We start from the raw sequence: 27,859 nt of genomic DNA on the forward strand, positions 1-27,859 counted from the left end.
CTAAAACATGTAATAGGAAGGAGCAGAAACTAAAACTCAGAGCTAGTGAGGTAAACTATGATCAGATAGGAAGGGCCTGGTAAACGAGGGAATTTAGAGACATTATTTATTGTAGAGTAGTGTGGAGAGCCACTGAAGGAGGGAGGGCCCATGATTAGAGTTGCTTAACTACTCAGTAGATTATGGAATCCTCATAGATAAGAGAGAGAAGTGATTTTGGTTTGGGATGGGAAAGATCATTTTCTCATACTTTACTTCATTTACTGGGACCAAGAAACCTAGAGAATTTCAGGGATGGTAAGAAGGGGATGATGTAGTTGGTAGGAAGGAATGTGAAATTGCAGTGGTACCACAGACCTATTAGTTTGGTTATTTGGGGGGAAATGAGTGCCTGCAGTAGGTAGGATTCCGGAAAGTGAAATTGATAAATATCTTAGTCTATTCCGTCTGTTATAACAGAGGGCCATAAATTTTATAAGGTGACTTACAAACAATGGAAATTTATTTCTCACAGTTTTGGAGGCTGGGAATTCTAAGGTCAGTGCACCAACAACTTCAGTGTCTGATGAAGGCCTGATTCCTCGTTCATAGCCATCTTTTCCCCACATCCTCACATGGCAGAAAGGCTGAGAGCCCTTTGAGGCCTTTTTAATAAGGGTACTAAGACCATTCATGAAGGCTCCACCTTCAAGACTTAGTCACCTGCCAGAGGCCCTACTTCCTAATATCACATTGGAGGTTAGGATTTCAACATATGAATTTTGGAGGGGCACACACATTCAGTGTATAGCAATATGCTTCCTTGAGTGTGCCTTCTTTTACATTAAACATTTCTCTGGTACTGTGTAACAAACTAGTTATATAAGTATAGGCAGGAGCTTAATTCCGTGTGACAGAGCCGGAACTAAGACTTGTTTTCTGACTCCAGGTTCAATGTTATTGTTTTACTAGATACCATTCTGATGACTGTTTGTGTGACAGAGTTTCTAAGCCCTACCTCATAGCCCAGGTGTTTTATATTGTTCTATTTATAATTCGAATATAGCAGAGATGATTTTGACAACCACCTAAATCTATAAAAAAATGTAGAATTATTGATTTGAATTTTCTTATTTTTTTGAATGAGGGTAAGAGTAACGAAGCAGCCTTAAGAGAAGTGGGAGGAAGGGGAGGGGAGAGCAGCTGACTCGAAGAAGCCACATTGAATTCTTCCCTTTTCCTTTTTTCAGGTCCCTCTAAAACAGGGCAGAAGTCTTATGGATTGGATTCGACTCACTAAAAGTGGAAAGGATCTAACGGGATTAAAAGGCAGGTTAATTGAAGTAACTGAAGAAGAACTTAAAAAGCACAACACAAAAGATGATTGTTGGATATGCATAAGAGGTACGTGGTTATTTATTTTGTACTGCAAAAGGTTTTGGCTGGGCTTTCCAGTTGAGTGCCATATGACCTCATGGTCCTATTACTTGGTGTTACGATACACAATAAGAGAAGAAAAATAACCTTACACTGGGCTATAAAATAATTCTGAATTTGCACAGTATTTCTTAGATAACTATTTACATAGCATACCTGTGCTGTACTCCCTTTGAAAGAAAACAAGTGTTTGTGGGCAGTTTATTCAGTAATACTCTCTGTATAATAATGTCCTGCCTTAGTGCCTTGTAACAGAATCTTTTTGAATGGGAGAAGTTGTTCTGCCAGAAAAAAAAATGTCTCTGAGAATCGAAAGTAAATCAGAAAGACTGTGTTTAAGCCAAATCTTCAGTTCTCACATGAAGCAGTTTTTATTATTCAATATGTTTTTCTTAGCAATATTAATTACCTAATTTTTATAGCCTGTAGAAAATTAATTTTTTTAATGTTTATTTATTTTTGAGAGCCATAGCATGAGCAGGGGAGGGGCACAGAGAGGGGGAACACAGAGCTGGATATGGGGCTCGAACTCATGAACCGTGAGATCATGACGTGAGCCGAATTTGGACGCTTAACTGACTGAGCCACCCAGGCGCCCCTAGCCCGTAGCAAATTAGAAATGCCAAACCAGAAATAAGTGGATTGGAGAGAGTGAGCAGAGGTAGAGGAGGGGAGCTGATAAAAGCAGACCTCATGGTAATCAACAACCTGACATCTCGGAGGGGAACAGAAGTAATAAAGGGCATGGAAATGTATGGTGGGCCTCCGTAGCGAGATCACTGAGTCATACAGACATGGTTAAATATGCCCACTACCCTCAGTTTAAAGAGTCATTTAGTCATGCAGTGCTGTCGCACAATTGTGATTTTATCATTGTGTAATTATGGTATGTTGTCAGTTATCCTGATCAGTATCCTGATCATGTCCTGTAACCAGTATGAGAGAGACCGTGTCGTGTCAGTCATACTGTTCAGTCCTTCATGCCTGGCACATAGAGGACATCAATATGTGCTTGTTGAATGAATGTGCTTAACGTTGTTAAGAAGTTCTATTAGGGAGGTGTGTGGTTGTCATAGTAGGTTGGTGATGTGATCAATGGAAAGATACCAGTAGGGACAATGAGTTTGCTAGAGATGCACAGACAGAAGCACAAACTTGGTGGCTTAAGCCACAGACAGTTATTGTCTCACAGTTCTGGAGGCGAAAGTCTGAGATCAGGGTGCCTTCTGAGCGCTGTGAAAAAGAACCTGTTCCATGCTTCTCACCTAGCTTCTGCTGGTTTGCTGCCAATCTTTGAAGTTGCTTGGCTTATAGAAGCATCAACCCAGTCTGCCTTCAGCTTCACGTTGCATTCTCCCTGTGTGCTTGTCCGTTTCCAAATTTCCTGTTTCAATAAGGACACCAGTCATGTTGGATTGAGGCCCTACTGTACTCTAGAATGACCTCATCTGTTATATCTGCATTGACCCTATATCCAAATAGGGTCATGTTCTGAAATACTGGTGGGTAGACCTTCAACATACGAATTTTGGGCTGTACACGATTTAAGCCATAACACATAATTCGAGAGTGAAAGTGTTTCCAGTGGCAGAGAGGATGGACTCTCCTAGCAGGTGATGACATAACAGAACAGCTGCTCAACCCCCCAGAGTTTCTCAGGGGAATACAACTGTGGCTAGTACCTACAGGCTGGAAGGAGGATTCTGCTAGATGCAAAAACCTCCTTTTGCCCTTTTAGAGGGTTTTTAATACCCTCTTTGCTCTCTTTCCATGCTGCCTACCTGTTTTAGCAGGTATAAGTATCTGGTACACAGTGACCGCCCCACTCTGCCTGAGTGTTCTCTGCTAGACTGGGCGAAGTGGAGGTCGGTGTCCCAGGAGCATCTCTCAGCTGGTCCAGGCCACAGGCACGTCTGAGTTCTGTTTCTACAGTAGGAAGCCACTTCTCCAGAAAACTCACTTCTCCTCCGTATCTTAGTGATGTTAGATAAATGAGGCATTAATGAAACACAGTCATACTTTACTATTCATTTAATGTACTGCTGGAGATAAGGGACTTGTTTGCTATGTTTGAAAAGCAGTATGCACACTGCTCCCAGTTATGTATCTCCTGTAAGAATCGAATGTATGGTAGGACTGGTAAGGTTGTTGATTTGAGGATACATTTATTGAAATTTCTATTGGAGGATGTCTTCTACTCTACTAACAATAAGGCTTTTTTTCCCCTTTGCATAAAGTGTGTCTTTTTTCCTTCTTGACAAGTTCAGTTTATGTTATCAAGAAACACTCAATTTAGGCCCTTCTCTTTGAGCTTTCTCTCTAGTAGGAGAGGATAAATGACTGACTGTTAGACACATCTGAGTGAAGTGTCATAAGAAGTTCTAAAGAAAATGACATCAGATTGGAGGGAGGGAGACACGTGGTAGTGATAGCCTGAAAGCTGGGGACAGGTTTTCACCAGAAAATGAGGAAGTGCATCTAAGTTGAGGGAAAGGCCTAAAGTATAAACACAGAAAGGCTTAAGATATGTTCTGGATGACCTCAACCGTAGCAATTTCTTACTTGACACATCCCCAAAGGTAAGGGAATTAAAAACAAAAATGAACTACTGGGACCTTATGAAGATAAAACGCTTCTGCACAGCAAAGGAAACAACCAACAAAACTAAAAGGCAACCAACGGAAGGGGAAGGTATTTGCAAATGACATATCGGACAAAGGGCTAGTATCCAAAATCTATAAAGAGCTCACCAAACTCCACACCCGAAAAACAAATAACCTAGTGAAGAAATGGGCAGAAAACATGAATAGACACTTCTCTGAAGAAGACATCCAGATGGCCAACAGGCACATGAAAAGATGCTCAACGTCGCTCCTCATCAGGGAAATACAAATCAAAACCACACTGAAATATCACCTCATGCCAGTCAGAGTGGCCAAAATGAACAAATCAGGAGACTATAGATGCTGGAGAGGATGTGGAGAAATGGGAACCTTCTTGCATGGTTGGTGGGAATGCAAACTGGTGCAGCCACTCTGGAAAACAGTGTGGAGGTTCCTTAGAAAATTAAAAATAGACCTACCCTATGACCCAGTAATAGCACTGCTAGGAATTTACCCAAGGGATACAGGAGTACTGATGCATAGGGGCACTTGTACCCCAATGTTTATAGCAGCACTCTCAACAATAGCCAAATTATGGAAAGAGCCTAAATGTCCATCAACTGATGAATGGATAAAGAAATTGTGGTTTATATACACAATGGAGTACTACGTGGCAATGAGAAAGAATGAAATATGGCCCTTTGTAGCAACATGGATGGAACTGGAGAGTGTTATTCTAAGTGAAATAAGCCATACAGAGAAAGATACCATATGGTTTCACTCTTATGTGGATCCTGAGAAACTTAACAGAAACCCATGGGGGAGGGGAAGGAAAAAAAAAAAAAAGAGGTTAGAGTGGAAGAGACCCAAAGCATAAGAGACTTTTAAAAACTGAGAACAAACTGAGGGTTGATGGGGGGTGGGAGGGAGGGGTGGGTGGGTGATGGGTATTGAGGAGGGCACCTTTTGGGATGAGCACTGGGTGTTGTATGGAAACCAATTTGACAATAAACTTCATATATTGAAAAAAAAGATATGTTCTGGAACTTAGGTTAAGTGTTGGAGAATTATAAGAAAGAAGACTAGAAAAGTATGCTAGGTCAGATCGTAAAGGGCCTCAAAAGTCAGGCTGATGTGTTCTTTAAAAAAAAAAATTTTTTTTTAATGTTTATTTATTTTTGAGAGAGACAGAGACAGAATGCGAGTGGGTTGGGGCAGAGTGAGAGGGAGGCACAGAATCCGAAGCGGGCTCCAGGCTCTGAGCTGTCAGCACAGAGCCCAACGCGGGGCTCGAACTCACCAGCTGTGAGATCATGACCTGAGCCGAAGTCGGACGCTCAACTGACTGAGCCACCCAGGTGCCCCAAGGCTGATGTGTTCTTAATTTAGATGGCAATGTGAGCTATAGGAGGTATATGAATGTGGGGACAGTGTCATCCGAGTATGCCTCAGAAAGATTAGTCTGGTGGTGGATGTAGTGAATTAAATGGGACAAAAAGCATTCAGCTCATTACAGAAGTTCAGGTGGTAATAAGTGAACCAGAGTGTTGACAAAGACAATGCAAAGTAGGATGAATGGGAGACAAACAGGTTACTGGTAATTTCTAAAACAGTCCTAAATTACAGTAAGCATGTGACTAAATGCAGTCACCTTTTTCTTTTTAGCTGTTCTAATTAAAAATATTAATGATACTTTTTGAAAAGGGAAATATATGGCAAATTTAGCTTTGAAGGGCAGAGATGTTTGGGCCCAATTTTTAATCAAACCTATACCATAGGGAAACATGGTATCATGGTATCATTTCTCCCCCTTGTTAAAATATTCAAATTCTTTACTTGTCTAACAATTGCCTCATTTTTAGTTCTGTTCAAACTTCAGCTGATTGGGTTAAGGGAGACACAATTAGTCTTTTTAAGAAATCTTATAAAATATACACTTTGGTATGAGTTTTAATGGCTAATATTATGGAGATTATTTTCCCTTTTGAGTATATATCAGTATTTTTGCACATGTTCAGGTTTGTTGAGTCCAGTCATATTCCTAGAAATGATGGTGTACAAAGAGCACTTAGCTGGCAGCAGACTAAAGCATGAACTAAAATGTGAACACTGGCCTAAAACATAAGACAGTATATGGAGTTTCCAATTTGTTCACCTAGTAATCACCATTTTCTGTGAAGTGTGTAATTATTGTAATGTAATAGGAGGTAATTGGAATGTTGAGGGAATGGATAGTAGAGAGAATGCTTTTTAAAAGATCTTGTGGAATTTACCATTAATGCAGACTTTTATAGTTTTCCTCATTATTGTTGTTTCTCTCTCAAGGACTAAAGGTGATTTATAAACATGTGAAACTTTGAGCAAACATCTAAATCACTCATCTGTGAGAGCTTCACAGAGCCTAGATCAGAATTTGTTTCCCCTGTAGTATATTTTGTTATAGTACGTACTCAGTGTGGGTAGTGGTGTAGTGATGTATTAAGTCATGAAATCATTTTTTGGCAGCATGGAATACAGCCTTTAATCGTGGTGAGAGTGAGGGCGAGTGTAGCCTGATACTCAGTAACAGTCATTTGAATGACTACTATTTAGAAAAAGTTGGTTACTGTTAAGTAGACTGGCCACTCTGTTACAAACTTAGAGGAGTAAGTTGTTCATAAGGGATTTAATGGATTTCGTTTACTACTTAGAAATAAACATGCTTTGATTTTTCCTAATGCTGATTATCATATACCAGTAAATTGAAGAGGCCTGCTTGAGACCACTGTAAAAGTGACTTTGGGCGTGCCTGGGTGGCTCAGTCGGTTAAGCATCCACCTTCTTGATTTCAGCTCAGGTCATGATCTTGTGGTTTGTGAGATCAACCCCTGCGTTGGGCTCTGTGCTGGGAGTGCGGAGCCTGCCTGGGAGCCTGCCTGGGATTCTCTGTCTCCCACTCTCTCTGCCCCTTCCCTGCTCATGCTCTTTTTCTCTCTCAAAATAAATAATAAACATTAAAAAAAATGACTTCGAATGGGTCGGTGTTTTTCATGTTTCATTACTGATTGGAAAATATTGGCAAATGGATTCCAAGAAGTAGTATTTAGTCCTATTGTATTTCTAGTCCAGCTTCCTAGATTTCTAGGTACATTTACAGTAAACCTTTTAAAAACTTATTTGTGAGATGTTAGTATAGATTTTTGTGAGTACAGTCAATCCTCATTATTCATAATTTCAAATTTGCAAATTTGCCTACTCACTGCAATTGCTTGAAACCTCAGAAATCAATACTCACAGTTCTTTCATAGTCATTTGCAGACATGCACAGTGCAGGGAAAAATTTGTTTGACCCTAGCACACATTCCTACTTGAGGCGGAACAAGGCGATGCTCTGCCTTCTTATTTCTGCTCTCATACTGTAAAGATGTGTCTTTTTTTGAGGTCTGTTTAGTGCCATGTTTTTCATATCTTGTGCTTTTTGTTGGTGGATTTTGGTTTAAAATAGCCCCCGAGGATAGTGCTGAAGACCGTGATGTGCCTTACAGAGAAAATACCTGCATTAGATAAGCTCCATTCTGACATGAGTGACAGTACTGTTGACTGTGAATTGAATGTTCATCAATCAGCAATACATGTTGGATAAGGTGTCTTTAAACAGAAACACGCTGTAAGCACAGTTATATGTTAATTATTTGAGAAAACTGTGACCAGAGGCTTGGAAGAACCTCATGCTGTCTTTTCCCCAAGGAGCACTGTTTCAGTATTTGCTAATTCATTGTTCACAGTGACTTTGTAGAACATAACCACTGAGAAGAAAGAGAATTGACTAGGCTATTTTGTATTTATACTCCAGAAATAATAAAATAAGCTTTATTCTTTTTGGGTTAGATTAAAAGTCACCAGGAATAGAGCTGATTTTTCCAACAGTAGGCTCTTTTCTTTAGGTTTCCATAGGTCCTTGCTTTACTTTTATTTTGAGAAACTGCAGTATTATTTGTCTCCAGCAAAGAAACCTTTTTTTTCCCCCTAAGAACAGCTTTTCAAATTTGGAGCTAACTTTCTAATTTATAATGGAACGCATTATCACAGTCATACCGAGTGTATCTAAACACTAATGTATTGTTATTACAGTTAGCTTGGCTATGCTGTACACGGTCTGCTTTGTGTGCTGTTCTCGTTACTCCTCAACGGCAGATTTCCAAACACCTCTCTTCTGCTATCACTTGCTTGTTTAGGAAATACAAATCAACATTTTTTATAGCTACATTTCCCCTTACTCATTTCTTTTTTTTTTTTTTTCTTTTTCTTTTAAATATACTTTATTGTCAAGTTAGCTAACATACAGTGTATACAGTGTGCTCTTGGTTTTGGGGGTAGATGCCCATGATTCATCACTTACATACTACACCCAGTGCTCATCCCAACAAGTGCCCTCCTCAATGCCCATCACACACTTTCTCCCGCCCCCCTCCCCCATCAACCCTCAGTTTGTTCTCTGTATTTAAGAGTCTCTTACAGTTTGCCTCCCTCTCTGTTTGGAACTATTTTTTTCCCCTTCCCTTCCCCCATGGTCTTCTGTTAAGTTTCTCAAGTTCTACATGAGTGAAAACATATGGTATCTTTCTTTCTCTGACTTATTTCACTTAGCATAATACCCTCCAGTTCTATCCACGTTGTTGAAAATGGTAGAATTTCATTCTTTCTCGTTGCCAAGTAGTATTCCATTGTATATAGAAACCACATCTTTATCCATTCATCAGTTGATGGACATTTAGGCTCTTTCCATAATTTGGCTATTGTTAAAAGCACTGCTGTAAACATTGGGGTACATCTTCCCCTATAAATCAGCACTCTTGTATCCTTTGTTTAAATTCCTAGTAGTGCTATTGCTGGGTTGTAGGGTGACTGTTCATGTCTTCTGCCCATTTCATCACTGGATTATTTGTTTTTTGGGTGCTGAGTTTGTAAGTTCTTTATAGATTTTGGATACTAACCCTTTATCCGATATGTCATTTGCAAATATCTTCTCCCATTCCTTCAGTTGCCTTTTAGTTTTGTTGATTGTTTCCTTTGCATTGCAGAAGCTTTTTATCTTGATGAGGTCCCAATAGTTCATTTTTGCTTTTATTTTCCTTGTCTTTGGAGATGTGTCGAACAAGAAATTGCTGCAGCCGACATCAGAGAGGCTGATCCCTATTTTCTCCTCTAGAGTTTTAATGGTTTCCTGTCTCACATTTAGGTCTTTCATCCGTTTTGAGTTTATTTTTTATATGGTGTAAGAGAATGGTCCAGTTTCAGTCTTCTACATGTTGCTGTCCAGTTCTCCCAGAACCATTTGCTAAAGAGACTGTCTTTTTTCCATTGGATACTGTTTCCTGCTTTGTCAGAGATTAATTGGCCATACAATATTGCGGGTCCAGTTCTCTGGGTTCTCTATTCCACTGGTCTATGTCTGTTTTTGTGCCAATACCATACTGTCTTGATGATTACAGCTTTGTAGTAGAGGCTAAAGTCTGGGATTGTGATGCCTTCCACTTTGGTTTTCTTTTTCAACATTACTTTGGCTATTCGGGGTCTTTTGTGGTTCCATACAAATTTTAGGATTGTTTGTTGTAGCTTAGAGAAGAATGCCAGTGCCATTTTGATTGGGATTGCATTGAATGTGTAGATTGCTTTGGGAAGTATTGACATTTTAACAATATTTGTTCTTCCAATCAATGAGCATGGAATGTTTTTCCATTTCTTTGTGTCTTCTTCAATTTCTTTCATAAGTTTTTTACAGTTTTCAGCATACAGATCCTTTACATCTCTAGTTGCGTTTATTCCTAGGTATTTTATGGCTTTTGGTGCAATTTGTAAATGGGATCGTTCTTGGTTTCTCTTTCTGTTGCTTCATTATTGGTATATAGAAATGCAACCTATTTCAGTACATGTATTTTGTATGCTGCAACTTTGCTGAATTCATGTATCTGTTTTGGCAGCTTTTTGGTGGAGTCTTTCGGGTTTTCCATGTAGAGTATCATGTCATCTGCGAAAAGTCAAAGTTTGACTACTTCTTTGTCAATTTGGATACCTTTGATTTCATTTTGTTGTCTGATTACTGATGCTAAGACTTCCAATATTATGTTAAACAACAGTGGTGAGAGTGGACATCCCTGTTGTGTTTCTGATCTCAGGGGGAAAGCTCTCAGTTTTTCCCCATTGAGGATGATATTAGCTGTGGGCTTTTCCTATGTGGCTTTTATGATGTTAAGGTATGTTTCTTCTATCCTGACTTTCTTGAGGGTTTTTATTAAGAAAGGATGCTATATTTTGTCAAATGCTTTCTGCATGTATTGACAGGATCATATGGTTCTTACCTTTTCTTCTATTAATGTGATGTATCACGTTGGTTGATTTGTGAATATTGAACCAGCCCTGCAGCCCAGCCTTACTCATCCATTTCTATTCTGATCTGTAGATTTTTACATTCTGATCCAGAGATTTCACATTCTCCACCATCAAATGCAGATAATCTCATCTTTGTTGATTTTATTTGTTCTATTCTACTGACAAACGATTTGCTTTCTTTTACTCTTTTTCTCCTAAATTGTCGATCTTTTCCTTTTTTTTTTTTTTTAAGTTTTCCTCTTTCCGTACCTCCCTTTCATTCACTAAAAATTCAATAAAGGAAAAAAAAAACTGGTGGTCTTGCGGTGTCATCTAACCCTCAGGTGTTTTGTTGGGTTGGCACAGTGGTTTATGAAATTCAGCCAACATCTTGAAATTTTCCTTGTGGGAATGTTTTTGATTACAAAATTCAATTTTTAAAAGAGATATAGGGCTATTCAAACTTCTTTTGTACTTATGTCAATTTTTGTAAGTTATGTTTTTTCAGTGAATTTTGTTAATTTTATCTCAATTGTTGAACATATTGTCATAAAGTTGTTTAGAACATTTCCTAATTACATCATTAATGTCTTTAGATTCTATAGTGATATAGTTCAGATATTGCTAACTTTTGGCTTCTCTTTTTTTCCTTGATCAGTCTTACTAGAAGTTTACCAATTTTGTTAACTTTTGGTTTTGATTTTCTTTGTTGTTTGTCCATTTTCTATTTCATTGACTTCTACTCCTATCATAGGAAGGTGGCTATTTTAAGACTCTGTTTCCTGCAGCATTGGCATCAATATATTTATGGAGATAATTTGCAATAATGATATTTTTGGTGAATATGTGAATTGCCTGATTTCTAAGTTCTTATCTTTAGACTGTTAGAATCTACTGCCTCCTGTTCTGTATTCAACTCTAGATTGAGTCCTGGTTTAGCATTTGAGGGTTACTCACTTTAAGGGTTATATGTAAATTAATTCATTAAGAAATTACTATGGGGTGCCTATTACTTGTAGTTTTTTTTTGTTTGTTTGTTTGTTTTAATTAACAATCATATAGGCTATCCTTCTGAGACAGTTTTTATTTATAGTAACCATGAAACATGGCTTTTGCTTTTTTTTTTTTTTGTTACCTTATGTATAATTGTCATGCATAAAAAATAGAGAAGATGGAATCGAACTATTCCTCCATCTTGGCTGATTCATTTAATCAGTATTTCTTGTCATGCACTCTACCAGGTTCTAGGGATAACTTGGAAATATAAAATGGAGATGGCTTTTAATCTTATGGAATTTACAGTCTGGTAGGGAACACAAAGCATTAATCAAGTCTGACAAGTATCGTGAAGGAAAGGTACACTGTGCTGTGAAGACGGCAGAAGATTGAGCAGAGATCTGAAAGATAAACTACAGTTAATTAGGCAAAGAGGAATGGGAACAGTATTCCAGGCTCCCAGAAGAAGCATGTGCAAGGGCTGGGTGGTATGATCATATGAGAGAGAGATCACGTACACACACATCATAAGTGTTCACTGTGAATATAAGGTGTTTAACATTAGTGATAATCTCTATTCTTTCTTCTCTTCTCTTGTATTGGAAAGACACACTCTTTTCAAAAATGTCATTCTTTCCAAGACATTTTCTTTCCTAAGGCTAGTCTCTTTGTGCTCTTATCAGTCCTCTCTAGCCTCCTCATGATCTTCGTCAGTTGCCCATCCAACATTGTTTAGCATCCTCAGTTCTTTCTTTTCTTTCTTCCAGCAGTTTCTTCCGTTTAGTCTCCTCATGACTTTGGCCCTCTCTCACTGTTTCTTTCTCTGGGCTTTCTTCCTTAGCACTTGGTGCTGGACCACTATTAGACCATCTATAGCATTTTTTTTTTTTTTGGCCATTTTTAATAGTCTCCCTATTTAAATTGAGTTTTGGGATACTAATACACTGCTTCTCTCCCTACCCCAAGCATCTGGCACAGGGCATGGCTCCTGGTTAGTGTTCAGTAAATGTACCTTGAATCATGTGTATACAGTAAAACCTTGGATTGCGATAACTTGTTCTGCGAGTGTTCTGCAAGGTGAGCAAACATTCCTAATAAATTTTAACTTGATAAATGAGCAATGTCTTGCAATACCAGTAATATATGATGCCAAACATCACATGATCACAACTAAGCCAATGGTTCTTCTCTCTCTCTCTCTCTCTCTCTCTCTCTCTCTTTTGCTGTGGGATTGTGGGTGATTGTCTCCATGCTCAGATGCTTGGTCTCAGGCTGTGGTGTTCAGCAGAAATCAGTGATTTTTCAGAACATTGGAAGGTGCCCACAACTGGCACTAGTGTGTTTTTTGTCACTTCAAAGCACTTATGGACAGACAGTCTTTTGCTTTTCCATAGAAGAGAAAGCTTAGGAATACTTTGCTTCATTCTACGTCAGGCTGCCTGCAGATATAGACCCTTTCCTCTGCTGCCTTATTGCCAGTTACATTAAATACAGTGTATGACAAGAATTTATTAATACTGTACTGTAGTCAGCATCTGTGCAAATGTATACAGTGGCCCCCATGCAGGAAAATGTTGAAAAGAAAGGCAGTAAGGAGAAGGAGGAAGTTTATGGAAGAAGGAGAAGATTATGGTGGTCGTTAAGAAGGAAATCATCAAGAAGTATGAATGAGGTATGCGAGTAGCCGAAATTGCAAGATTTTATAAGAAGTCTCTGTTGCATCTCGTCTGCAGAGGAGGAGGAGAGAAAGGTGGAGGAATCCCTCACTTCAAGTGAGATTAGGGAGATGTGTAAAATGTGGGAAACAGTGCAAAATTTTGTAGAAAAATACCACTCAAATAAGGCTGTAGCAGTGTAAGTGATGAATCTGTTTAACAATAATGCAATGTCACATTTCCATGAAATCCTCAAAAGGAGGCAAAAACAAGTGTCATTGGATAGGTTCCTTGTTAAAGTTGTATGAAAAGAAAAAGATCCCATAGAACCAATAGATAGCAGTGATTCCATTAGTGATAGTGAAAGTTGTCATACACAATAACCCTCCTGTCTCTTGTCTCCTTCACACCAGCTACAATGGTTTTCAAAGGTAAGTGCAGGTTAATTTTTTTTCTTTATATTTCATATTTTCTTTATTATTTTGTATTATGTTACAGTTTGTAATCATTTTTATATGAATATTTTTGGGTTGTGGAACGAATCATCTAAGTTTCCATTATTTCTTATGGGGAAATTTGCTTTGATATACATGTGCTTTGGATTACAAGCATGTTTCTGGAGTGAATTATGCTCACAAACCAAGGTTTTATTGTATTTTGATATGTGTAGGAGTTATAAACCACATTATGGTTTTAATTATTTCACAAAATAGTAACCAGTTGAGAAACCTGATATTTGATGTTTCTACGTTATTGGCCCTTGGAGTTCCTTAATCAGTTTGAAACTTTGTTATTTGTGGATAGTTTTCTTATATAGATTCAAGGTCCATTATTCATTTTTGAGCCCCATTTTAAAATGTATTAGTATTTCCATTAGACTCCTTTTTATGTTTCTATCTCTGTGAGGAAATTTCCCCTCCATTAAATGTCATCTACATTTTCTATTAGATTTTTTAAGATATTAATTATAGTTATTTTAAGATCCCTGTGTAATAGTGCCAACATATGCACGATCTTAAGTCTGGTTGTGTTGCTGTTTTTCTCTTTTGACAATGAGTTCTTTTGTCTTTTTTTTTTTTTAATGTGACTTTTAATGTTTGATTGAATGTCACGTGTTGCACATTGGTGAACAGTAGAAACCCAAGGTATTTACCCTTAGAAACAGGTGCGCTTTTACTGGCAGAGAATTAGATCGAGTCAGTCTAGGTAGTAGTTGAGCCGGTTTGGGGGTTTATTGTTGCTAGTGTTACCATCAGTATACCACAGACTTCAAATTCCTCCAACAGTGAGTTACTGCTAACTTGTTTTTAGTGTGCAGCCTGCAGCATTGGAGGGTTTTCTCATTGTTCCTGTTCCGCTCTTAGCAGACCGCTTGCCTTACATACCCATATAGGGTCTCCTTCCATGCTCTTGCCCCTCTCCCATTCGCGGGACTTCCCTTGCTTGTTACTTGGTGCAAGACTTGTGGTGGAGACAGAAGGGGTTTTGCAATTTCCCTGTTTTAGCCTCAGTCTTAGGCAGGTCCTGTGCACCTGCCCCAGAGGCTGAACTTTTCCAGTGCTTCTGTCACTTCCCCAGTGGAGATGCCCTCTGCCTTATACTCAGTGCAGGATCTAGAAAGCAGAGGTTTTCTGCCTCTCCCCCACCCCCTTCCTGACAGCTGAGCTTTGCCTTGTATCTGTAGAGAAGGAGGAGGGCAGGGCAGAGGGTGTAGGCTGGGAGCAATTTCCCTGTCTTCCTTCCAGTGCTAGAAGACCTCTATTTTGTATTGGCACAGAATCTGGGCACGAGTGGGCTTTCTGTCCCTTCTCCAGTGTTTATCTTGCATTTGCCTGGTGTTGGACCAGAATAAAAGAGGAGCTGTGTTTTCTTCCCTTTCCAGCAGCAGCTAACTTTTGCTTGGTATCAATACAGGGACTCGAAGGTGAGAGACTTTACTGTACCTTCCCAGCAACAGGCAACTTTTGCTGCGTGTCAGGATTCAGTCTGAGGCATGGGTGAATTTCTCACTTCTGCCCCACCAGTAGCTGATAACCACCTTGTATTCATGCCATCCGAAAGTGTAGACGGACTTTTCTTGGCACTTCTGCTCTACCCTCAAATCTTAGAGCAGGCACTACACACCGGTACCAGCAATATCCCTTTCTCAGCTCTGCTCATGCTGGTTCTCAGGAGCATCTCAGGGGGTGGGAGACTATGAAGAAGAACTTTGTGAGTGGGTACAGGATTTTCTGTGTCTGAGGCCCTCAGATTCTAAATTGGCATCAGTGCACATTTGACCCTTAAGCATTTTGTTAAAATTTCAGTTGTTTTATAGCAACATCTCTTTTTTCTGTGCTTTGTCAAAGATGAAACAATTCTTGTGTCCCATCTCCTCTGAGGGGCTCGTCACTCTGGATTTTAGATAAATGGTTGACTTATGACCTCACCTCCCTGATGGGCTCAAAAACGTGTGGTTTTTCTGGATTGTCTGGCTTTTTCTTTTTGTTAAGAGTAGGAACAAATTTTTCTTGTGGCTTTCTCTTCTGAATGTTGTCATTATATCTTAGGTAATCTTTGCAGCTGACTTACTTTAGAAAATAAAAAATAATCCAAAGCACAAGGACATATTTTCTTCTTTTTTTTTTTCCCAAGTAATTAATAGCAAGTCAGTTGAGTGCTGGTAGCTATCACTGGTAGAACTAAAGCATGGGCAGGCAGGGAAATGATCCCATGGAATAGGGAAAACCCATCTTTTAGAGAGAGGGTGTCTTGCTTAATATGGATGTAAACTTTAAATCCAGCTTAAGTAGATAGTACATGTGGCTCTTGCTAATGATGTTTGCTCATTGTTCTCCCTAGGAGAGGTTTGTGAATTGTTTTCAAAATATTTAGACTATAACCGATTGCTCAGACCATTGGTTAATTTTTAATGCTTTTGCTGATTAATTTCCTTTTAGATAAATATCAGGGTCGTTTTTCCTTATACTAATGCCACAAGAGATGATCTTTGATAATTATGCCCTGTTGACCTTCTGAAGTGCATAGAGGCCTTTTTCACATTCTATTTAAATTTTCTCATGCAAACTGAGGCATTCAGGTCAGACTCTCTTAGCTTTTTTGTAGATTGAATTACCATCATTGAAGTTGTTTGGTGGAATTAGAAGCTCCAAGTTGTATTCCGGACAGTTGTTACTTAACTTTTCTCTAGGTTCTGTAAAGTAGTGCTGGTCCCATTTTTCATCTTTCTTTTCCTTTTTAAAACTGCACCACAGGTTGACAATTTAAGTTGTTTAGAAACCAACCTTAATTTTAGAGGCTTTTTTCAAATGTTTGTCCTTTTATGTCGAGAGTGATGAAACAGAGCTAAATGGAAGCTCTCTGTGTGTGGACAGAACTTTTCTATGAATTGCTGCACTGGCGGGTGTCCCCAGCCTCCTGTATGCAAGTCTTTAGGGGTAGAATCCTCCTCCTCATCTGTAAATAAGTATTCTGAGGGCTCTGTGGGAAATGGGAGCTGCTGGGATGGTGGTGGTAGGAGGTGGATCTTAATGTTTTGACATGTAAACTTTGCTTCAGGTTTTTAGTTCTGACCTCTCCTCCAGTCCCAAGTGTGTTTCCTTCAGTAAGTGTTTCTCTGGTTCATCCTCTCTAGAGAGTAAATTGCACTTCTTGCAGGGTTGGGGAGGGGCTGGTCGCTCGGTTGTGTAGGATGGGGGAGGGGATTTAAGGCTTATGTTGCTTCTTATATTGAATTTTGAGACCTTCATGCACCCTGACTTCAGAAGGGCCTGGAATCTCTGAGTCTTGCAGTTTTGGGGGGTTATTTTGCACACATTGGCTTTTTATAGGTTCCCCTCCAACTTATACAAGCTTTATTTTTACCTTTCTTCATGCTGCTAAGTATGTTGTCACTCATGCATTTGGCTTTCAGGCTTCCAAAACGTTATTACTGTCATCTCCTCTTCTGATTTCTGTGTCTTTATGGCTTTATGTGTTATTTGTCCTTCACTGTCATTTTAGAAACTTCTCAGGAGTGTGGGAGACAAATGAATGCTTTCAATCTTGAAATGCTTTCAAATCTTGAATTACTATCCACCATCTTGTAAGCCTAGTTTCTAGTTACTGTTCTTATATACCAAGGCCACGTTTACTTTAAGTTGTTATGAAATCCATTTGTCTTTCATAAATTTCTTTTCCATTTTTCTCTGTTGAAATTAGCAAGGTATCATTACCTAGTTTTCTAAAATAATATGCAGGGTTGAGTTTTAGGTTATAGCTAATTGTCTCCTATTGGACTAACACTTCAGCAAACACCAACTATAAGCTCAAGACAAAATATTTTTTAAAAATAACTATCTAAAGAAACTGGCAAACAACCAAAACAGACAGAAACTAGAGGTTAGGAGTTATCTGTATTTAGAAGAAGGAACTACTGGGTGAGTTTCCCATTTTGGATGGTATTTAACTTGAAGTCATGCCCAGCTTGGTACTGTAAGGATGACTAAAACTCAGGGGAGACTCCCAGTCGTACTGGCTTGAAGAACTAGATGACAGAGTTTGGGGCATCTGGAACAACTGGAAAGTGAGGGAGAAAATCCAGAAAAAGAGAAATCTAGAGATGAATATAAACTGTCTAAATCTTGCATAGACAGACTCTGACTGTTCCAGTAAGGCTAAAAGCACCGAATAGAAGTTTCAGTTTTCATTCCCACAGAGGGGAAACAGAGTTTTGGGGTTTGAGTCCAATAAATTGCGTACTAAAATAATCATTCTCTTTGGAGGAAGGTAACAGAATTTAGAGTTTCTGCAACATATTATTTACAATGGCCGGAATATAATTCAAAATTTGCAGACATGCTGAAGAGAAAAGGCAATTATCAGAGAGTGACTCTGAGATGATCCAGATGTTAAATTTAAAAGGATTCAAAAGGATTTTAAGGCACCTATTATAACTATACTCATGAAAATAAAGGAATGCATGTATATAATGAATGAACAAATAGGAAATCTCAGCCGAGAAAAAGAAACTATAAAGACGTGGAAATTTAGCATTGAAAAATATAATACATGAAATAAAAATTTTTACTAAATGGGCTTAATAGCAGATTAGAGGTAACAGAAGTAAGATTTAGTAAACTTGCAGATAGATTAACAGAAGTTATATAATCTGAAAAAACAGAGAGGAAAATGATTAGAAAGAATTTGAACAAAGGCTCAGGGACCTACAGGACAAAATAAAAATGTCTAGTATATGTGTAGTCGTAGTTCTAGAAGGAGAGGAAAAGGAGAATGGGGCAGAAAAATATTTGAAAACATGGTGGCCAGAAATTTCCCAAATTTGGTGAAACACATGAAGTTGTCAATTTAGAAGCTTAGCAGATCCAAGCATAATCAATACAAACCATATTACATAGAGGCATATTATACTCAAACTGCTAAAAGCCAAAAATAAAGAGAAAATCTTGACAACAGTCAGACACACACACACACACACACACACACACACACACGGAAACAATAAAAATGATTTGTTGAAGGAAAAAAACCTACAACATCAGCCCTGAATTCTGTATCTTTGAAGTTACAGAATTCCTTAAAGAGAAAAAGGAAATAAAGACTTTTTCAGATAAGCAAAAACTGAGAATTCAGCACTAGCTGACCTACACCGTAAGGAGTTTGACAGGAAGTTCATCAGGTTGAAGGGTAATGATACCAGATGTAAGCTCAGATCTTTAGGAAATGGTAAATATGTGAATAAAGAGGAAAAAATTACTTTTTCCCCCTCTTACCTGTTAAAAAAAGGTAACTAATGTTTAAAGCAAAAATTATAAGATTCTACTGAGGGGTTGCACAAAGTATAGGGAATGGAGAGTGGTAAATGGTTTTTATATTAAATGTAAAAAGGGGTACAGTATTAACTCAAGTGAATTGGTTATAGTTAAGGACATATACTGTATATCCCTAGAACAATCACTTAAAAAATAATGTGAAGAGGTATAACTAAAAAGTCAGTAGATAAAATGAAATTCTAAAAAATACTTTGTTAACCCAAAAGAAGGCAGGGAAAGAGGAACAGAGACACACGCAGAAAACTTGGAAGAAAAAAAAGAAAATTTGAGAATAAGAATGAAGACTGATAAAATGGTAGCTCTGAATTCAGCCACATCAATAATCAGGTATAAATGGACCAGTTATTTGAATTGAAAGGGATTGTGTGTTTGTGTGTGTCAAGACCTAACTACATGACGGCTATAAGGGATACACTTTGTTGGTTTGTTTATTTTAGTGTTTTGTATAATTTTGTCTTTAGTTTTACATTCCCAGTCAAAACATTGGTTTCCAAAGTACCTTAGGTCAATTCCTTTCCTTTTTTTTTTCTTTTTTTATTGAAGTATAATTAACACACAGTGTTATATTAGTTTCAGGTGTATAGTATAATGATTCAACAATTCTATACATTACTCAGTGCTCATTACTATATGTGCACTCTTAATCCCCTCCGTGTATTTCACCCATCCCCCAACCCGTCTCCTCTCTGGCGACCACTAGTTTTTTTTCTCTGTATTTAAGAGTCACTTTTTTTGTCTCTTTTTTTCTTTGTTCATTTGTTTTGTTTCTTACATTCCACTTACGAGTGAAATCATATGGTATTTGTCTGTCTGACTTATTTCACTTGCGTAATCCTTCTAGGTTCATTCGTTTATTGCAAATGGCAAGACCTCATTCTTTTTTTATGGCTGACCAATATACCACTGTGTGTATAATATACCACATCTTTATCCATTCATCAATCAATGGACTCTTGGGTTGCTTTCATATCTTGGCCATTGTAAATAATGCTGTAATAAACATAAGGGTGCATGTATCTTTTCAAATTAGTGTCTTTGTTTTCTTTGGATAAATACCCAGTAGTGGAATTATAGATTCTACAGTATTTCTATTTTTAATTATTTTGATGAACCTCATACTGTTTTCCACAGTGGCTGCACCAATTTGATTTCCTAGTGCCCGTACGTGAGGGTTCCTTTTTCTCCACATCCTTGCCAACACTTGTTATTTCTCATGTTTTTGATTTTACTCATTCTGACAGATACGAGGTGATATCTCATTGTGGATTGATCTGCATTTTTTTGATGATGAATGATGTTGAGCATGTTTTCATGTGCCTGGTGACCATTTGTATCTCTTTGTAGAAATGTCTGTTCAGGTGCTCTGTATAAGGGATACATTTTAAATATAAGGAGACAGAAAGGTTGAAAGTAAATGCTTAGAAAAACATATACTGTCTAGATAGTAAGTATAATAAGATTGGACTATATTAAAATTAGATAAAAGATATAACCAGACAAAGACAAGAAATCTTACTAGAGATAGAGTCAGTTCATTAGGAAGACTGTTTATGCCTTGTAACAAAGTTTCAAAATACATGAGACAAACATTAATAGTATTGAAAGATAGACTTAAAATCCACAATCATTGTTGCATATTTTAACACCCTCTCTCAGCAGTTGCTAGGAGAAACTAGATAAATATCAGTAGATGTAAAATAAAAATAATGTGCTATTTCTTTATTGAACACAAGATGGCAAAGTAGTCACAGTTTCACTTGCAAAACTGGATCTGCATTTGAATACTGTGAAATAAGCTATGATTTTACTGTGTTAACCCAGTAAACATGTTTCCTTTAGAGCCCTTCATTTATTTTAGAGCCAACAAAATGAACTGTGGTGAATAGTGAAATAAATAGAAATACTACAGGGGCTCCTAAGTGGCTGAGTTGATTAAGTGACCAACTCTTGATTTCAGTTTAGGTCATGATCTCGCGGTTCGTGGGATTGAGCCCTATGTCTTAAAACTGGGAAAACTCGGGGCGCCTGGGTGGCTCAGTCGGTTGAGCGTCCGACTTCAGCTCAGGTCACGATCTCGCGGTCCGTGAGTTCGAGCTCCGCATCGGGCTCTGGGCTGATGGCTCAGAGCCTGGAGCCTGCTTCCGATTCTGTGTCTCCCTCTCTCTCTGGCCCTCCCCCGTTCATGCTCTGTCTCTCTCTGTCTCAAAAATAAATAAACGTTAAAAAAAATAATAAAGGAAAAAAAACTGGGAAAACTCTAAAGTCAGTTTTTAGTCTGATTTCTCATTAGTACAGGACTTAACCTCTATAAGATCTACAGACCATCATCCATCATGTACTTAAATAGTACCAGTGTCTCGGAGCTCACTGCTTATTTAAAGGTTTGAGTTCAAAGTTCAGTATCATTTTTATACCTAAAAACTAATGTTGCCATTTTACACAGAAAGAACTCTTCTCCATCTTGATAAATGCCCCTCGTTTTTTCACATATACTTTTTATATTTGTTGTAATTTAAACCCTAACTGTTACTGCTAAAGACTAAGGCATCGTGCAACACAATGTTTAACTTTATGTGTAAGAATTTTAAAAACCCACAATAAAACATAAAAGAAAAGAAAATATACCAGTTGCCTAACCTAGCTAACAGTATTACTGTGATTGAGCATTAAATGTAGTCCTGAACTTCCTAGCAGCCAAGTAAAAGAGACACTAGTAACACCGGTCACATGATCTGAACTTAAAAAGTATTAAAAAGAAACAAGCAAACAAAAGGAGACTCATTAGTTTTTTGAAAAGGAGAAATCACCTTTGAGTTTTTGATACTGATGTTGTGAAGAATCTGAGTCCCTATATAGCGGTCACTGACCGCAGATGCTATGGTTTAGCAATATGCAGAAACATTCTTTAGCTATCCTCCCCAGCTCTAGGTAACCACTAATGTCCTTTCTGTCTCTTGAGACTTGCAAATTTGGGACATTTCATTTAAATGAAAGCATGAAATATATGGTCTTTTGTGTTTGCCTTCTTTCACTTAGTATACTATTTTCAGGGTTCATCCATGTTGTAGCATGTGTCAATACTTCAGTCTTTTTTCTGGCTGAATATTACTCCACATATGGATATGATATACTTTCTTTATCTGTTCATCAGCTCATTGACATTTAAGTTATTGTGAAGTATGTTGCTATGAACATTCATGTACACGTTTTTGCATGAGCATATATTTTTCTTTCTTTTGAGTATCCACCTAGGAATAAATCTGGATCACATACAGTCTATTTTTAACCTTTTGAGGAACTGCCAGACGTGTTCCATTCTCGGCAACATTGTGTGAAACTTCTTTCGGAGCACTCTTTTTCAGTTACCACTCCAACTTCCCATAGGTAGAAAAAGCCATTTCCCACCTACAGAACCTGAATCACATATCTCAGATAAGTGAACTCACAACTGGATTGCAGCAAGCCTCAACTTATTCTCAGTGCCAGCTCTATAGCAGACACCACGGTGTGAGACTCAAGTGACATTTATACCTATTAATCTATCTCCCAGATGAGGCTCCCATACTTTTTCAGGTTATGTAACCATATGTGAACCCTAAAAGCTCACCAGTAAGGAGTGAACTGCATCCCCATGGTTCAGGCCACACACCCACTAATAATTTGTCATTTTTTCTTTGTTCTATTTTATGTCAGAGAGTCTCAAAGCATGATCCAGGGGTTCCTGATGGAGCTCAAAACTCTTTTGGTGGGTGGTCCAAGGCCAAAAATTCTTTGTAGTAATACTGTTATCTGCCTTTTAAAAAAAATACTTCTTTCACAGGTATATAAGATTAGGTGCAGAAGGTGACATGAGAATACAGGTGTCAACTATTAAGCCACACTTTAAAGATACGTGCCAAAATTTAAAACAATGGCACTTCTCTAGGTTTTTTTTTTTTAAATATAGTTATTTTTCATAAAAATACCTATTATTTGGGATAACACATAGTGAGCTTATTGTTTTTATTTTTAATTTTAAAATATTCTTTAAATTTCTTTCTTTCTTTTCTTTTTCTCTTTGTCTTTTTCTCTTTCCTTCTTTCGTTGTTTTATTAAAGAACAGGGACAGGACCCGTGGGCAGAAAGACCTGCCTTTTTAAATTTCCTAATTTTCACTTATGAAAGGTAAAAACATCAATAGATATAACCATCATAAACAAAAGCTCCTTCGGGGGTCCTCAATTTTTTAAAGAGTGAAGAGATCTTCAAGTCCCCAAATTTGAGAACTACCGCTGTAAGTAAAAGTGGTATTTTTGTAGTCAGATTTAAAATTAATCTTTGTTTAAAATTCAAACATAGATTTAACTTTAAAGCCCCACATGGTATTCATCCAACAAAAATTTATTTACTGCCTATCACGTACATGCCAAGTATTATGCAGTATTTCTATGTTTTTAAAATTTATTTATTTTGAGAGAGAGTGTGTGTGCAAGCATAAGCTGGAGAGGGGCAGAGAGTGAGGGAGAGAGAGAACCCCAAGTAGTGTAAGTTTCTGAGGATGCAAAGCACTAACTGGTCATTTTAAAGTGCGTAATTTTTATTCTAAGAACTTAGTTGAGAGCTCAGAGTTCCAGACCTATTAACACAAAAGAGATAGTTTACTGCGAAAATATTGGCACAGGTACTACCAGTACATTGCCTAAAGAACTTAGTGTAGCCATTGTTCTGAGTGCATGTTTTCGATTGCACGGCAACTCTGCTAGGATGAGTTAGCTAAAAATGTACCCCTGAATATTGCTTGGGCATTTAAAAGGTGATGTATTTAAACATTAGAGCATATGTTCCTAATAAAACTGTTGCATTTTAATTTTAATTTTTAATAAGTTGTTCTTTTTTATCTATATTTTTTCCCTTACATTGAGATATAATTGACATATAGCACTTTTTAAGTTTATGATGTACAGTATTATGATTTGTATGTGTATATATTGTGAAATTAACTTGCTTTTATTAACAGTAGTCAGGCAATCTGTCCCTGGTTAGAATTTATAAAACAAAATCCAGAAAAAAAAAGCAGTACAAAGGAGGGAACGGATAGATAAGATGGATGGATGGATGGATGGATGGGTAGATGGGTGGATGAGTGGATGGATAGATCAACTCATCAATAAAGTCAATAGATACTCTCCTTAAATCTTCCCCTGCAACTGAAGGTGACCCAAGTAGATGAGCACCAATGATGACCCAAGTAGTGCAGCACCAATTGGACTGTAACCAGAGGATCTTGGCCACAGCAATTTTGTACCATTCAGGATTGGTGTTTTATGAATCTCTTCCTGCCTATTTTTGTTCTTAATGTCATTATTAGGATTTAGGTTTTGCAGAATTTATTAATAGCCTAGCATAAAGTTGAGATTATGTCTGTGGTCCCCCAAATACTATCTGTTTAATAGGCAATTGGTTGTATACATCTGCCATACTTGAGCAACTAAAGCTGTAGGAAGAAGTTGTGTCGTTGCAAAATTTAGAAAGTTGCAAAATTAGTTTCTAAAAACCAGGTAGTAAGGATATAGGAAGCTAGAGGCTTGTTTTTTAAAAAGCATATATAGTACAAACAATACAGTGAAGCACAGAAGGAGAGCATAAGGTTCGGTTCTTTGCATTTGTTTTCTTCTGCCACATTCAAGTTTTAGTTTTCAGGAATGCTTTTGAAAAGGAAAAGGAAAAGGGAAGGACATAAAATAGAGGAAGAAAAAGAAGAGTGAGCCTCGGCACCAGACGAAAAACATCATTTGCATTTTTGGAGCTAGGTTTATGTGTCATAATTAACAAATCATGAGCCAAGTGTGGTTGGATCTAACATTTCTTGGGCCGAGACATTAAGTCTCAATTCCTTATAGTGAGGGATTGTCTAGGCATTCCTGGTCTTGTCCATTTGAAGAGCATGGGGAGTCGTTCAGGTCCAGAATGAGTTGATGAGAGAGGCTGAAGGTCAGTCTAAAGGGTCAGGAGGCTGAAGAGAACTTGTGTGGGGTGTTTTAGCCTTTCTTTTTTTAAATTTTTTTTTTTTTACGTTTATTTATTTTTGAGACAGAGAGAGACAGAGCATGAATGGGGGAGGGCCAGAGAGAGAGGGAGACACAGAATCGGAAGCAGGCTCCAGGCTCTGAGCCATCAGCCCAGAGCCCGACGCGGGGCTCGAACTCACGGACCGCGAGATCGTGACCTGAGCTGAAGTCGGATGCTCAACCGACTGAGCCACCCAGGTGCCCCTGTTTTAGCCTTTCTATGCTGATTCTGAATAGCTGGCAGGGCTGCCTGCCTGTTTGTCTTTATGCTGGTTACTGACAGGTAATGAGATTCCATCAAAGACGGTGCGTGATCATGTGTTCTAAGTCTCATGTTCTTGAGAAACTCTAGTCAAGGTTTGGTTACAGGGGAAGTTTGGGATTCTTTTGTCTGGAAGGCATTCTGTCTTTAAAAAATCAATTGGGAATAATTCTGATCCTAATCATTATCTCTGGCATTTGTGGACTATAGATTTCGAAGCACTAAACAATAGGAAAAAATCCTTCCAAATTTGGTGGAGAAGATGGATAGGGAAGAAGGAAGGGGGAAACTCCACTAGTTGCTTTTTTTTTTTTTTTTCCTCAGACTTATTTGGAGGACTGCTGAAAGATTTTGTGAATTTACTTCTTTTTGTTGCCTAAATTGCTTTTTAAGCAGTTTTATAAAGAAATCTACCTAGTTGGTTATTCTCTAAAATTAAACTTGTGGAAAAACTACAGTGCCTTTTTGGGTCCGAAACCCAATCGCTTCTTCCCTCCCAAGATTATTCTGTAGATGAACATTTTAAGTTATCTGAGGTGATTTAAATTCATGGAAGTCATAGCATAGAGAGGGAAATGTCCTGGATAGAAGAAAACCACTTGTTCTCATGGCACCCTTGAGGTGTCTTCAGGGCTGGATTTGTCTACTCTGTAGTTTTCAAGTAAAGGACTAAAAAGCAACTCATTTCTTTGAGAAGGCTAGCAACTCCTAGCCTTCTTGCTTTGAGAACAAAGCAACTCCTCCTTTGTTGTTTCCTGTTCTTTTTTTTTTTAATTATAACCATACATTTAAATGTATGAACAGATGAAATAAATACTCTGGGAAGATAAAGGGTTTATTAAGATCTAAACAATAATCTTTGTTCCTTGGGCAACCGCAGAAAAGAATTGTGCTTGTTTTCCCAGAGCATGCCTAAGTGGCCCAGGCATCCTTGATTGCTTGGCGTTCACTGAGATGATCAGACACATGGATGAGACCTTGATTCTTTTTCATCAGATTCTCCTATCAGGGCAGTAGAGGATGATGAAGTAGAAATATTAGAGAGAGAGAGCTTTTAAAAATTATAAACAGCGTTTGATTATTTCTTTGTCTTAGGAGGCAATTTTCTATAGGGTTTTCAGGTTATCTGCACGCCTTATGAGCAGAAGTACTGACTGTCTTTTCAAGGATGTGTGCATAGTAAACAACTTCAAGAGGTAGAGCTAGTGACTCTAGAGCAAAGGACCACTTGCCTACTGTTTGCTACAATAAAGATAATGTCTTCCTCCAGAACGAAGGACACGTGTGCTTACTGCTCGTTATAAAAGACTCCACTTTCCTAAACTCAAATTTCCCCTCTTGTCATGCAGCACATTGAGTGTACAGGTATGATCTGACCCTCTTCCCAAAGGTCTGTAGGAATTGGGGTTCAGGGAACTCATGCAAATGCTGATATTGTGGCTATTGCTAGTGATGTGAGTACTAAACTGTCCTCTGTGTCTGATGTTTTCTGCCGAGGACCCATGAAACTGGCAGGCTAACTTGTTAGCTTGCGAGTATGGTGAAATCTTTCACCGTTTATGTTTTTAATACTTAGAAATAATAATTTGTTAAAAAGGATGTATTTGAAAAGATTTATTGAAACTTACATTTCTAGTTTGTATAATTTTTAAGAAGTTTTTTTATGATATTATTTCCTCTTGTTTTGATACAGGGTTTGTTTATAATGTCACTCCTTATATGGAGTATCATCCTGGTGGAGAAGATGAACTAATGAGAGCTGCAGGATCCGATGGTACTGACCTTTTTGATCAGGTAAGGTGGTGAAATTAATCATACTATTACAGTGGGAGGCTTCTCTTAGATTTAGCAGTGTGATAGTTGTAGAAAAAAAATAGTTGCACAAATTTCATATGCATTGGCTTGAATTTTGAAATTTGGGAAGATGCTCGAGAGTAACAACTGTTTAATTTGCCTTTGAATTATTTTACTATAATTTTAGAGATGGTTTCAAATCTGTATCCAGGAGTCTCCTCTTAAGTGCTTGCTGTCTCCTCTGCTAGCAGCTGATTACTCAGTTTTTATTAATTTTGATTATGATGATGATTGGCTTATGGACGACAGTAACAATTGGAAAAAAGAACAAGCCACTTAGCTTCTCTGCCCTTAGTTTTTTCTCATTTGGGAATTGTTATATAATTGGCCTATCTTGCTGTACTGAATCTGCTTATCATGTAGAAAATCAGATGATTAATGAATAGAAAACTTATTTTTCCTAGAGTGATAGCAGAGATTCTGAATGTATATTTCAAAAGACGTTTATTTAAATTAGTCATCTTTCCCCTTACATTGACTAAAAACAAACATTGGCTCTTATACTATTTTAAAGTTACATAGAGTTATGTTTACTGCTGTCAATAGGGTGAACTGTTATTTTGAAACAATCTTGAGAAGAACAGAAATTTGCTTTTGTCTCACATATACTTTATTTTGTATTTTGTGATGGTTATCCACGTTGTAGTACTGGGATTTTACCATTTCAGATACCAGAGTCAGATTGGGTTATTTTTAGAGTTGACTTCTGAACAAATATAATTTGATTTCTGTTCCTTCTACTTTTTCATCCATTTTAGGATTTAATTTTTGACCAGGTTGCCAGAAATATAGTTTGTTTTATATTTAAATGTACTTAATGTGCATCTGCTTAAATAGCAGAATCCTA

The 27,859-nt window shown here is 37.8% G+C and overlaps 1 protein-coding gene across 5 annotated transcripts in view; it reads left to right on the plus strand.

The window, feature by feature from the left end:
- Positions 1 to 27,859, plus strand: part of LOC102966675 (cytochrome b5 reductase 4) — a 93,203-nt gene that overhangs the window by 2,460 nt on the left and 62,884 nt on the right. For all 5 annotated transcript variants that reach the window (XM_042986750.1, XM_007090154.3, XM_042986752.1 and 2 more), the window contains exons 2-3: positions 1,230 to 1,383; positions 26,852 to 26,952. In XM_042986750.1, the coding sequence (XP_042842684.1) occupies positions 1,230 to 1,383; positions 26,852 to 26,952 (255 nt within the window). The remainder of the gene's footprint in view (positions 1 to 1,229; positions 1,384 to 26,851; positions 26,953 to 27,859) is intronic.

This window comes from Panthera tigris, chromosome B2, assembly GCF_018350195.1.
Source record: "Panthera tigris isolate Pti1 chromosome B2, P.tigris_Pti1_mat1.1, whole genome shotgun sequence".
In the NCBI taxonomy this organism is placed as follows: Eukaryota; Metazoa; Chordata; class Mammalia; order Carnivora; family Felidae; genus Panthera; species Panthera tigris.